The sequence below is a fragment of the Protopterus annectens genome, chromosome 12.part0 (genome assembly GCF_019279795.1).
Source record: "Protopterus annectens isolate FY-2018-M chromosome 12.part0, PAN1.0, whole genome shotgun sequence".
NCBI lineage: Eukaryota > Metazoa > Chordata > Ceratodontiformes > Protopteridae > Protopterus > Protopterus annectens.
The window spans coordinates 1,141,176,232-1,141,190,712 of record NC_056746.1 but is presented as its reverse complement, the minus strand read 5'-3'; the positions used below and the strand labels follow the sequence as shown (position 1 = coordinate 1,141,190,712).

General features: G+C 41.5%; 1 protein-coding gene across 1 annotated transcript in view; it reads right to left on the bottom strand.

The window, feature by feature from the left end:
• Positions 1-14,481, bottom strand: part of LOC122817032 (rho GTPase-activating protein 39-like) — a 1,890,542-nt gene that overhangs the window by 305,437 nt on the left and 1,570,624 nt on the right. The window contains exon 7 of the mRNA XM_044090164.1: positions 8,474-8,673. Coding sequence (XP_043946099.1) covers positions 8,474-8,673 — 200 coding nt within the window. The remainder of the gene's footprint in view (positions 1-8,473; positions 8,674-14,481) is intronic.

Genomic DNA, 14,481 nt, shown 5'->3' with positions numbered 1-14,481 from the left:
CAGGCAAACTAAATTCATTGGCGGACGACTTAAGCAGAAATCTAATTGACCCACGAGTGGAAACTGGAACCAAACTCATTCAAACTTCTAATCCACAGGTGGGGGACACCAGAGGTGGACCTCTTTGCCTCCCCACAGAACCATCAATTGAGCAAATTTTGCACCAGAACTCCCCACAGCCAAGCATGGAAAGTGGATGCCCTATCCTTTACATGGGAAAACCTCTCAATCTATGCATTTCCCCCTCTGCCCCTCCTCTCGAAAGTACTACTCAAGATCAAACAGGACAGGCCAAGGACAATCCTGATTGCACCACACTGGCCACGCCAGCACTGGTACCCACTTTTACGCAGTCTGACAGTAGTGCCACCCTGGCACCTGCATCAGACCCCTTCCCTGCTGTCCCAGCAGGAGGGCCAGATTTTGCATCCTCAACTGCAAACCCTGAACCTCACGCTCCCCCCCCCCCTTTTGAGCCTGCTGCTACAGCAGAGTTAAAATTCCTCTCTTGGAAAACAGCCTTACTTCTAGCCATCACTTCTGCAAGAAGAGTGTCTGAGTTACAGGCTCTTATGGCTGTAGAACTCTTTATTACCTTCCATGCGGACAGGGTTTCCCTCAGGACTAACTCATCATTTATGCCCAAGGTGGTATCTAGTGTGGCTTTAAACCAATCCATCCATTTACCAACCTTTATTTCCTAATCCTCAGAATAAAGGGGAAAAGATCCTGCATTCCTTGGACATGCACAGGCAGCTCATGTTCTACCTTGACAGGACTAAGCCTTTCAGAAAAACTGACCAGTTGCTAGTCAGCTTTGCTACAGGGGCAGAGAGCAAGGCCATTTCAAAGCAAACCATTTCCAAATGGATAGCATACTGCATCCATTTCTGCTACAAACACCATGGAAAACCTATCCCACACGGGATCAAAACTCATTCCACTAGGGCTACCTCAACCTCTGCAGCATTTCTCAGGGGAGTCCCTATCAGGGACATCCTGGAAGCTGCAACCTGGAGTTCTGTACACACCTTCACCAAGCATTATCACTTCCCTGTCTTTTCTAAATCCAGAGCTGGATTTGCCACAGCAGTCTTGCAAGGCCAGCTAGCTAGCCCTAATACTTCTTGACTGCCTCCACCCTTCCTCAGCTTTGGGAATCAACCCAAGTGTGATGACTGCAACAGTGAAACACGAAGAACATAGTACAGTTGTGTACACTTACCATAAATGTAGATGTTCGAGTGTCTTCACTGTTGCAGTCCTGGTTACCCTGCCTCCAGCCCCCTTACTTTTCTATGCTTTATACCTTTACTCTTTTTGGCCATATCTTACGGCTATGGTATTTACTTTTTACTGGAGGTGTTCCACACCATGTAATTGCTTCCTTTTTTGGGGGTTCCTGACATCTGGGGAAAGAAAAACTGATGTAATGGCGTCAGCTGCATGTTTTATACCCCTGACAACCTGACATCATGGAAGAGGCGAAAGCATCCGACGCAGAAATCCCAAGACTCTATATTCAGGCCGACTGAGGGCTACCTGCAGGCAGATAACCCAAGTGTGATGACTGCAACAGTGAAACATGAAGAAAATCATCCAGTTCCTTCTATGCTCACAAGCGATAAGGTCCACCATTTCATCTACAGGAAGGATCTGCCCAAGTAGTGGATGGGCCAGCCCCGAAAGCTTTGAGAAATACTGAGAAGGAGCTTCAGAGGACCATCACCTCTCTATTTCAGAAGTTCTAAAATCTCTCCAAACAAAAGGTCCTCAAGAGAGAATCTAAGGACACCTCCCCCTCATCGAAGTCAGTATTTTATGTTAAAGACTCCGGTGATGAGTCAATGTGCCTCCTTTTGCATGAATGTTTCTGCTGTACTGCCTCAGTGGGGTACTCTGAGAATGATTCAAAGAAATCAAGGCATCCTCAGTATGGACAATCTTGTAGCTTTTTGGGGCTTGCTGTCACAATGCGACAGAAAGAGTGGGGTCAGGAGTCAGGAAATTACTGTGGGGGATGGATGGATCCAAGAAACAGACAGACAGAGCGAGAGACATTTGCTATGTTTAATGAGACAGCACCTTCTCAAAGGCAGAAGCCAAAACTAGTCTGGGTACCATACTAGAAGGAGCTGAAGCACCCAACACCGGTAGGTCCTGAAACTCAAGTCAGTACTACTCTGAGATTGACGTTGGAGCCAAGCTGTCCAACTCAGATGCTCTGAGAGGAAGAGATTGCTCCAAAGATATTCGATTTGACACTAATCCTTCAGATTCTGCATAGACATCCAGGCTCCAAAACTCATTTGGATCCAAGAAAGTCTGCTCCGACCAGCTCAGAGAAGCAGTCAAAGTTGAAGATGACAATGACTTCGGCTCTGATGAGGATAATCTCTAAAGACAAGAGCAGTTGAGTTGAAATACCTTTATAACAAACGACAAAGCTTTCAGGTTCAAAAACCCTTTCTCAATGTTTACAATAGGTATAAGGTAACACCCATTTTTATACATACTAACTAGATCATATGACCTGCAGCCATCATCACATGTCCAGGAAATTATACAATATAAAATGTAAAACACTAAGTGCTAAACAGGTTATAATAACATCAATTATATATACAAAAACTTGAGCATAAACATACAAAGCATATATATCTCAATGAAAAAGTGTACTGAATATTAAATGTTAGTAACTTTCATAATATATCAATAAAAATCAAAATAAAAATAATAATAAAAATTGTGCAATTTAAGCATACCTTTAATTTATTAATAAGTTACTTATTAATAAATTAAAGGTATGCTTAAATTGCACAATTTTTATTATTATTTTTATTTTTATTTTTATTGATATATTATGAAAGTTACTAAGATTTAATATGCAGTACACTTTTCATTGAGATATATATGCTTTGTATGTTTATGCTCAAGTTTTTGTATATACAATTGATGTTATTATAACCTGTTTAGCACTTAGTGTTTTACATTTTATATTGTATAATTTCCTGGACATGTGATGATGGCTGCAGGTCATATGATCTAGTTAGTATGTATAAAAATGGGTGTTACCTTATACCTATTGTAAACATTGAGAAAGGGTTTTGAACCTGAAAGCTTTGTCGCTTGTTATAAAGGTATTTCAACTCAACTGCTCTTGTCTTTGGATTTATTGCTTGATACCAGTGCTTTGCTGCAATTTATCTTATTCTGCACTGAAGTTGGGTTCCACTCACCCTACTGCAGCCAGATATGGAACACCAGAATCGACTCAAACTGTTGTTTGAAAAGGACATTAATCCCTTGCTGAACTTTATGCCTGGTAGCCTACCAGTAACACCTAAAGAAAATGAATCTTCTGGCTTAAATGTACTGAACTTTGAACGCCAGTTGCAGGCACTAGAAAGGAAAGTAAGTACATACAAGCGACTGCAATGGCAGCGCTATAGTTTTGATGCATATATACAACAAGGCATAGCCCCTCGAGGGCTAAGAATTACTAAGATGCCCTCATACGGAAACACCTACCCTGAGCTGTTGAAACAGTGGCAGAATTTGAACTTAAAACTCAGTAAAGACTATATGCTGTTAATGAATAATTTCTTTATGGCCACTGAGAATGAATTGAAGGCAGAAATTATTCTGAAAGAAGAGGAAATTCTAACTACACCGGGTTTTGCTAATGTTCAATCTCTGTATAGTTCCATGATGGACAGGCTGGGTGCATTAGATGACCGTTTAGAAGTCGTAAAGAAAAGGAAACTGCTACGGGATATATCTGATTACCAAACTGGTAACATCTTCTCTTGGCCAAAGCGTGAGACAAACATGAACACTAGATCAGATGACCAAGGGTCCCTTAAATTAACATCTGATGAAACGCAATTTAATATAAATGAGAATGGTAAAAAAGCGCCATTTAAGGCGCCGCTGGACTCTCTTGATCACTTCCCAGAACTTGTGCCTGTAGCTTTAAATTCCACACTTAATGAAGCAAACACTACCTCAGATGGCGCTAGCTCCTCGACGAGACGGCGTACGTCATCAGTGCCCGACGAGGGAGCAACTAATACGCAAAGTGATACGGAGCACATTTCAACAACTGGAAGGGATAAGGATCAAATAAAATTGACCACACCAGCCACACAGCAGAACATTAAGAGCTTTTTTAATAAGCCCTTCCAACTTCAAAGCGCCGTGTTAAGGAAAGGAGCAACAACGCTGAAAATAGATCAGCGTCAAGGGGAAGAACTTATGTGAGGAACAACAATGTGCAGACGGCTTCCAAAAGGAAGAACAGTAGTCCGCCAAAACAACACAAGTTAGCCAGAAAGTAATGGCAGGTATTATCAATCTTTCATCCATTATGCTGAGCAGAGAACATATTACCTTGTTATCTAAAGGCTTGGGATTTATACCCACCAGAAAGGAAGATATGGTCAATGTACTGACTGATTTGAATTTGTTTATTAGATCCATAGCCTTAAAATTAATTTTTAAAAATAGTGACTATAGTGCTAACATGTGTAAAAGAAGGAGTACGTTCATACCTTGTTATCCACCTGTTTTGACTGCCTTTTATAATCTATGTGAACATGACATCCGAAAGCTGTATGCTGATCAAGTGTTTAATACAACATACAATATTACTTATCCTGAATATTTGGGTCTCAAAGAATTGATGGATAGTCGTAATATTATCATTAAGGGGGCTGACAAAGGTGGATCAATAGTCATTATGGATGTATCTATGTATAACCAGTCAGTATTATTATTGCTAAATGATCTAACTGCTTTTAAAAACATAACACAAATAGATGTTAAGAAATGTATAAGTTATGTGAATATGTGTGTCTATGAGTTACAATTATCAGGTGACATTACACTGGATTTGTTCCATTTTTTTACGGTACCTTGTCCCGTAATACCGCAGCTATATGGCGTTCCTAAGGTACACAAGTCTTTAGATAATCCGCCCATGAGGCCGATAGTATCCGGCAATGGCTGGATTACTGAACCAATATCTTTGTACCTACAGAAGCAGCTACAACCATTATTATCAAAGTGCAAAACAGTAATTAAAGACACAACAGATTTTTTAGAAAAATTAAAGTTATGTTATACAGATTTAAAATCTAAAAATTATGACATTGATAAAATCTTTATGGTAACCATGGATATAACATCGCTATTCACGGTGATACCGCATGATCTAGGTATAGAGTCCATTAGGGAATTTTTAATACAAAACTCTGGTTATACTACTAGACATATAGAAAATATCTGTATGTTACTAGATTTGGTTCTTAAAAATAATATTTTCATGTTTGATAACAAGATATACTTGCAAGAAACAGGTGTGGCAATGGGCACACCTGTAGCTAACACATACGCCAACCTTGTTTTACATCAATGGGAAATGGTGAATATATATGTAGGAGAGAAGTATATTAATGAACATGTAATATATTACCAAAGGTTTGTAGATGACTGCTTTCTCCTTTGGAAAGGGAACCATAATGATTTAATGAACTATGTCACGTTTTTAAATAACACCACTACCTATTTGAATTTCAAAATGGAAGCATCTCAAACTTGTATAAATTTCCTAGATGTGTCTATTAAGAAACTTGACAATCATATTAATACCTCTGTTTTCAAAAAAGAAGTAGCGTCGGGTAGGTACTTACATGCTAGTAGCATGCACGCACCCCATGTATTTAGGGGTATAGTAAAGGCACAAATGGCTAGAATCAGTAGATTGAATTCAGATCAAGATATGTTTATGAAACAATTAAATGAAACCCAAGAAGAGCTTAGGGTTAGTGGTTACCCCATGCATCTATTGGAGGAAACTAAAGAATACATTATATCAAATAGAGAAAGCTTATATGAACCTACCTTTAGGAGAGAATCAACAAGGGCACTTGAAAATACTAATACACCTATGCCTAATAACAAGCTGAGATTCATAACATCTTTTAACTTATATACTGAATAAAATAAATAAGATAATATTCAGATACTGGAGGGTACTAATGGCACAAGAGGATATAAAACTAGCAGTTGGAGAACCACCTTATATTAGACCATAAAACATGCGAACTTTAAAAAACATTCTTGGCTATAAGGATTTCTATGATTGGAAGCTAAGAAAAATAGTAGCAGCTAAGCATGGTACATTTGCTTGCTGCAACTGTAGTTGTTGTAACGATTTATTAAAAGTAGTGATACACATGAAGTGGACATGTTTAAACATCCTATGACAGGAAAAGAATATAGGTTCTTTGGATATGCCACCTGCACAACTAGTAGTGTTGTGTACATAGCTACATGTCAAGTTTGTCCTTGTTTCTATGTGGGTAAAACCACTAGAAAGCTCAAAGAACGAATAACGGAGCACAAGTCCAATATTAGGCTTTCTAATGAGAACAATGCGTTGTATAAGCATATACTTGACAAGGGCACTTCACATTGTTTTAAATTTCAAGTTATAGACTGTGTTAGTGCATCACCCAGGGGAGGGGACCTATCTAATTCCTTGGATCTGAGGGAATATGAATGGATAATTAGATTGTCGGCTGATATATACCCTGGTATAAATGCATCTGTATCCCTAAAACCTGTATTGCAAAGAATACAACAGACAAGGTTAAAGTAATTTTAAAAATTTTTAATTTTACTTTTAAACTTATTAATAAATTAAAGGTATGCTTAAATTGCACAATTTTTATTATTATTTTTATTTTTATTTTTATTGATATATTATGAAAGTTACTAACATTTAATATTCAGTACACTTTTTCATTGAGATATATATGCTTTGTATGTTTATGCTCAAGTTTTTGTATATATAATTGATGTTATTATAACCTGTTTAGCACTTAGTGTTTTACATTTTATATTGTATAATTTCCTGGACATGTGATGATGGCTGCAGGTCATATGATCTAGTTAGTATGTATAAAAATGGGTGTTACCTTATACCTATTGTAAACATTGAGAAAGGGTTTTTGAACCTGAAAGCTTTGTCGTTTGTTATAGAGGATAATCTCTAAACCATGCTTGGATGCAGTAACCCTGAAGCTGACGGCCAAATCAGGGAAGGAGAAACAATCTGGTGAAGGGATGGGTCCAGACCACCCGCCACCAATGCTGGCCAATGCTGGGCGAACCCCAACTGGATATGGGTCCTGAGGATTGTTCTCATCATTCTATCTATGTCTGTTTTAGAAAGACTCCTGGATGACTGCATCAGCTGGAGGACAGATGCAACAGAAGGGGGTCTGGAAGTCCGATGAGGGGTGACCTATCTTGCAAGAAAGGTGACACAAGCTCCAGGGAGAAGCATGGCTCAGGTAGGGACTGAGTAGATGCTTCAGCAGCTGAATCCAAGGGCTGTGGATCTGACAGCTTAGAGATCTTGGGTACTGGACCCAAAGTCAATGATCGATCTGGTGATCACTTTTTGGCTTCCTTCTTTTCTTTATCTTTCTCCCTTGGCTTTTCAGGCTTGTCTCTCCTGTTTACAGACTTCTTGGAAGAGAAAGATGGAGAAGAAACAAAAACAGAAGAGGGTGTGTGAGGTAATCTTCTCCCATGGGGACAGGAAGAAGTCCCTTAAGAAATAACTTGTTGCAACTCTCCACCAGAGCGCTTGACCTGAAAGCAGTGCATATAGGACACTGCTCTTCCAAATGAGCAGCCCTTAGACAATATACACACTTAGACTGCACATCAGCTTTGGGGATCCTGTGATCACAGGCAACATGTTTCTTGAACCTCAAATGTTTTTCAGCCATGGATTACCATGACGGAGACAAAAAACACTAGAAAAAGAGCAATAACAAAATTACACCACCAACTAGTCTACAAAGGAAGACCCAAAACTATTCCTACTACCACTTCAATAGCAGATCTACACACACACACAAACACACATGCACACCTCAATGACTGAGAGCGAGAATTATGTTGAAAGACAGAAAAGGTGCCAAAGGACATCCCACAAAGGAGAGGAAGAAGGAGAAACAAAGGGAGAAGAAATCCCAACTAACAAAATAAGCAAAAAAGGAAGGGAAACACTTCAAAAATCACCAACATAACTTGTGTCAAGGAGATCTGCATTTGGAACAAACAAGTGGCAAACAAGATCTGTGGTAATACAGGTCCAGCACGAGAAGAGCTCAGTCTTGGATCTAAACCCTGAAAGGTGGCCAAAGTCAAATCTGTCTTAGATCCTAATACCCATCCATTGAGGAATGGATGGAACAGAGAACAATAGATTGATTTTTCTGCAATTATTCTTTAATGTGTGATAAGATGGTCACTATAACAGATTGCAAAGTCATTATCTTCTCAATTACAATGGGAGCAAAGACACTAAGTATGAACAGTGCAATAATGACTTTGTTAACTGTAAATGTGAAATGAGGCTAACCAAGAGTAAACAGTAAAGTCTAAAACATACCTAAATATTCCTTCAGTCTGTGCACCTCCAAGTAAAAGCACTTGCTGGGACAGCTGAGTCTGAACCCAAGGCAACTTTCTTTCTGGATACAGTTCTTGTTGGCGAAGCATAATCTCTTCCAAGGAGCTTCCAAACAAAGAAGGTGTCACAACAGCATTCCTTGCATGCTCAATCTCTTCCACTGTTGGTTTTCGGAGCCCCTATAAAGAGAAAGAAATGACAGAAGACAAAACACTTCCAATCAGACATTACTATCAAAACAGCAAGATAAGCAATATGTCAATTTCCTTAAAGTGTGACAACTACATATAATTACAATACAATTACAAATGCCATAAACATATATGAATGCAACTACTCATTTTACAAAAAATAAAAATCTGCAAACTCATTAGTGTGACCACTCAATGACAGAGAGAGAAATGGGCAAGATAAGCTCAAATCATGCAATACACACACACACACAGACACACACACACACACACACACAGACACACAAATGAGTTTTCATGCTAGAGAATAAGGCCACCTTTGGGCAATCTCAGAATCCCCATCACTTGGGTTAAAAGATGTGCTTACTTCTCGAGTCCAAAGCTCTAGTGTTTGCCACCTGACTCTATATTTCTGCCTCCCCCTCCCATTCACACAAAGGGATGTCCCAGAAAGTACAGTTTTGTACCTACCATAAATGTAGATGTCCGAACTGGATAGCATCTGCAGTCATAACAAATGGGTTGTCCTGTCGTCAGGCAGCCCTTCGGTCGGCCGGATTCCAAAGTCTGGGTCCGGCTTCGGCTGATGTCGCACTTCACCCGACGTCATCTCTGCTGGTCTTCGGGTATAAAGGCATCAGCCGACGCCATTTTCCTCAGTGTTTCTTGCCCCAGATGCCAGTTGCCCTCTTGGAAGGCTAAATTTTGGATAAATGCCAATGTTTCCAAAAAAGTAGAAGGCAAACACAAAAATAAGCATGTATGTACATATATACAAACAAATACACCATAAGAGACTCCCCAGCTAGCTATTAGGAGGGTAAATACCCTAGGAGTACCACAGAGGGAAGGAGGGTGGGTAATCCTGACTGCAGATGCTATCCAGTTCGGACATCTACATTTATGGTAGGTACAAAACTGTACTATGTCCTTCATGGATGCATCTGCAGTCATAACAAATGGGTAGAATACCATAGCCAAACTAGGGGTGGAGGAAGAAAAATTATGGTGTAGTTAGGATCCCTTGCAGTACAGCAGTGGCAAACCCTGCTCGGGATCTAGAGTATAGAGGTAAATTATAATGCTTGGCAAATGTATGCACGGAGGTCCAAGTAGCCTCAATAATGTCCTTGGTTGCCACTCCTCGTAAGAAAGCTGTGGTAGTGGCTGTAGCCCTTGTAGAATGAGGTCTTATGTTCTGTGGAATTGGTTTTCCATGGAAGGAGTAACAGAATCTTATGCAATTTCCTATCCATTTGGAGATTGTCTGTTTGGAAATTGCTTTTCCTTCCCTGCCTGTTGCATAAGCTACTAAAAGCTGGTCAGTTTTTCTGTTACTTTTGGTTCTGTCCAGGTAGTAGCGTAACTGTCTATGTACATCCAAGGTATGCAGCAGTCTTTCCCCCCTGTTTTGTGGATTGGGAAAGAAGGTAGGTAGGTGGATTGCCTGGTTTAAAGACACTCTGGATACCACCTTAGGCATAAATGTAGGATTAGTTCTCATGGACACCCTATCTTGATGGAAGATTAGGAAGGGTTGCACTGCCATTAAGGCCTGTAGTTCAAACCCTCCTTGCTGAGGTAATTGCCAGTAGGAAAGCAGTTTTCCATGACAGGTGTTGTAGATCTGCTGTTGCTGCTGGTTCAAACGGAGGGAGTGTCAACTTTTCTAGCACAAAGTTCAAGTCCCATGCTGGTAATGGTGGTTTCCTAGGAGGTTTTACATTCTTGATCCCTCTGAGGAACTGCCCGAGTAGAGCATGAAAAGACAGGTGGATCAAGCTGTATTCTGCTGAAATAGCTGATGCATGTATCTTGATGGAGGAATAGGACAGGCCTGTATGTAGAAGCTCTGCCAAGTACTCCAGAATGTTAGCAATATCTATGTTCGACACATCTTTTCCTCTTTCAGTACTCCAAATGACAAACCTTTTCCATTTTCCTGCATAGTTCCTTCTTGTTGAAGGTCTGCGGGCTTCAAGGATAATGTCTTTAACCCTTTGGGAAAGGTCTGGGTTGGTTGCTGCTATGTGATGTTCCAGGCCGTCAGTTGCAAGGTTTTTAGGTTTGGATGCATGATCTTGTAGTTGTTCTGAGTTAACATCAAAGGCATCAGAGGTATTGACCACATTCTCTCCCGAGACATGCTCCTCAGTAATGGGTACCAGTGTTGTCTTGGCCAATTCGGAGCTATCAGGATTATCCTTGGACGTTCCTCTTTGATTTTCAGTAGTACCTTGTGCATCAAGGGAAGAGGTGGAAATGCATATGCTGTCAGGCCTTTCCAGCTGAAGGATAGAGAGTCCACCTTCCATGCAAGTGGGTGGAATGTCCTTGTGCAGAATTTTTGAGCTGGTGATTGAGTGGGGAAGCTTAATAGATCTATTTGTGGCATTCCCCATTTCTTTGTGATGGCCTTGAAGATGTCCGGGTGTAGCATCCATTCGTGAGCATCCGAGGTGGTTCTGCTTAACATGTCTGCTAGGGTGTTCTCTTTTCCGCACAAATATTGCCTGTAACTGGTTGTTGTAGCTGTGAGCCAGATTCCAAAGGTCCAAAGTCATTCTGCATAGGGGTATGAATGAGTGCCTCCCTGTTTGTTGATGTACCACATGACTGTGGTGTTGTCTGTCCTTATCATCAAATGGCCTTCTTTGAGGAATGGTCTGAATTTTTGGATTGCCAGTTTTACTGCCAGCATTTCTTTTTGGTTTATGTGCAGGTACAGCTGGTCTTGAGTCCACAATCCTTGTATGCATTTGTCCAGCATGTGCGCCCCCCATCCTAGGTCTGAGGCGTCCGTTGTGATGGTTTGGCTTGCTCGAAAGTTGTGGAAGGGTAAGCCTGGGTTTGCCTGGCATGCTTGAGCCCACCATAGGAACTCCTGTTTTAGGCAGGGTATTAGTGGGATTTCTGTTTCTAAGCTGTGCCTGTGCTGAGACCATAAATTCTTTAGGTACCACTGTAGCTTTCTCATATGCAGTCTGGCATGTGGGACCAAGATTATGCATGATGCCATGAAGCCCAAGGCCTGCAGAACTTTTCTTGCTGTTAGTTTGTTCTGCTTTGTTAATGTCAAGAAGTAAAGAGGGAGTTCTTTTTGTTTTTCTGCAGTTAGGAATGCCATTTGTTTTACTGTGTCCAATTCCGCGCCCAAGAATGTTCTTGTTTGGGATGGTATCAGCCTTGACTTTTGTAAATTGACTGTGTATCCCCAGGGCTTGTAGCAAGTAAGTGACCCTTTGTAAATCTGTTGTCAGCTTGCTTTTATTGTCCGCTTGTAACAGGCAGTCGTCCAGGTATGGATAAATTTGGATTCCCTGTAGTCTGTAGTGAGCGATTACTGATGCCAGGCATTTTGTGAATACTCTGGGCGCAGTAGATAAGCCAAAGGGCAATGCTGAGAATTGATAATGCTCTGATCCTGCAAGAAATCTGAGGTATCTTCTGCAATTTGGTCGAATGGGGACGTGCAGGTATGCCTCCTTGAGATCTAGAGTTACCAGCCAACACTCCTTGCCCAGCATGGGAAGAAGTTGCTGTAGGGTCAGCATTTTGAATTTCGGGACAATGATGTATGTGTTTAAGACGGACAGGTCGAGAATAGGTCTCCAACTTTTCTCTTTTCTTGGTACTAGGAAGAGTCTGGAGTAGAATCCTTTGCCCTGTTCTGTTATTGGTACTCTTTCCACAGCTCTCATCTTTGTTAATTCCGCTATCTGCTGTAGAGCTTCTATTTTTGATTTGGAGGTAGGTTTGGCATTCCTCTTTGTACTGGTAAGGTGTGGAAGTGGAACCGGTAGCCTTGGTCTATGGTTTGCAAAATCCACTTGTCTTTTGTGATATAGTGCCAATTTTTAGAAAATAAGGCTAACTTTCCGCCTAAAGGTGCTGCTATTTGCTCCCTGGTAGGCGGTGTCAGAGCCAAGTCACTGTGATTGTCCTGTTGCAGTGGCAGTGGTTGTGTCTGTGCCTCGGTTATTGCCTTGCCACTGTCGTCCTCTGTAGGCACCTCCTCTGGATTGATTTCTGCCTCTAGAGCGTCTATTCCTGCCCCTTTGGGATCTTGTGGAGTCAGGAAAGGACCAATTTTTGGCAGGCCAGTTCCTGCTAAACCTTGGGGCTGAACCTGTAAGAAATCTTTAACTGTTTGTACAGATTTTGCCTTTTCTTCCATTTTCTTCATTACTTGCTGGGCAGGTGTACCAAATAGACTGGCCTTATCCATAGGAGCATCTAATAGCTTTGCTTTAACATGATCCGTAAGACCTGTTCTTTCAACCATGCATGCCTTCTTATCACTGTGCCAGTCATGGCTGATCTAAATGAAGCCTCCAGTGCATCATAGCCACATTTTAAGGAATGGTTACTAACCTGTTGGATGTTATTCACCATTTCTAATACATATTTCTTATCTAAGGATTCATCAGAGGACAGTTTTTAGTTAACTGATCAAGCATAAACTCTTGGTATTGGATCATATGAAACTGACAGTTTAAAGCTCTAGCTGAGAGAGTAGCAGAGGTGTAAACTTTTTTTCCCCCATCTCTCTAAGGACCTGGATTCCCTTTCAGAAGGAATAGGGTTTTTGCTGTGGTCGAGGCTACTGCCTTAGGCCCCTGGGATATAGTTTCGGGATCTGCAAGTGGGGCCTTGTATAGGTGGTGATGAGTGTCTGGCACCCTGTAAAATCTATCTGGTTTGGCAGGGGCTGGAGGTAAAGAATCAGGAGCAGTGCAAACATCATTAAATGCATCATCCACAACAGGCAGTACAGGAGGTATAGCTAAGGGCCTATGTTGTGGTAAGTGCAGAAAAGTCCTAAGCCTTTTTCTTGAATCTGAGAAATCTTGTCCCTGCCATTGGAATTGTTCTCTCATGTCATGTAAGGTTTCCCCAAAGGAAAATTCCTCTGGTGGAGAGGCAGCTGGAATGGATTCTTCAGCATCGGAATCTTCATAAGTAGAAAAAGGAGCCTCTGGCTGGTCTGTAATGTCTGAGTCATCCGCAGAATCATCAGAGGACTCTGGCTCGGGGGGCTCTGCTCTAGGTCTCTTTTCTGGGGGCTGAGAGGCCCTGTCTGGGTGAGATTGGGATCCCCTAATTAAGGATATTAAATCTTCTGCCAGAGTAAGCATTTGTGAACTTGAAGTGGGCCTGTGTGAAGGGAGCTTAACAGGCACTGATTTAGCAGATTTGGCTGCTTTAGCCCTGGCAAAGGCCTTAATAGACATGGCTGCAGGAGGCCTAGCAGCACCACGTGCTGGGGTAGAGACATCCAAAGGGATGGTGTCTGATTAATCACTAGGAATCACAGTTGTAGGCAAAATTTCTGAGGCCGATTCAACTAAGGTAGCAGGAGCCTCAGTAGTAGTCATGGATTCGGCTGAAGATTGACCGGTTTTCTCGGTTTCGGCCGAAACCGAGACACTCGTGGCTTGCTTAACCGTGGTTTCGGCCGAAACTGCAGACCGCGAGTGTCGGTCTTTTTCTTTGTGTTTTTTAACAATTTGGGTAGTCGGAGGATCCGACGGCATAATGTACGCAAAATCTGAGCCGAAAAACTGTTCAGCAAACTCCGACCGACGCCTAAGCGTTCGTCGGTTGAAGGAAGCACAGGCCGAACAGGCTGCTACGTCGTGGTCTGGGCCTAAGCAAGGCAGACAGTAAGAGTGGAAATCTTTATGAGGTATTTGTTTCCCACAAGTTAAACAGTTATTGACTTTTTCTGACATCAGCTGAGGCAAGAAAGAGTCCCCAACGGGGTACTTAGCTTTTTAGAAGTCTTCGAAGTAG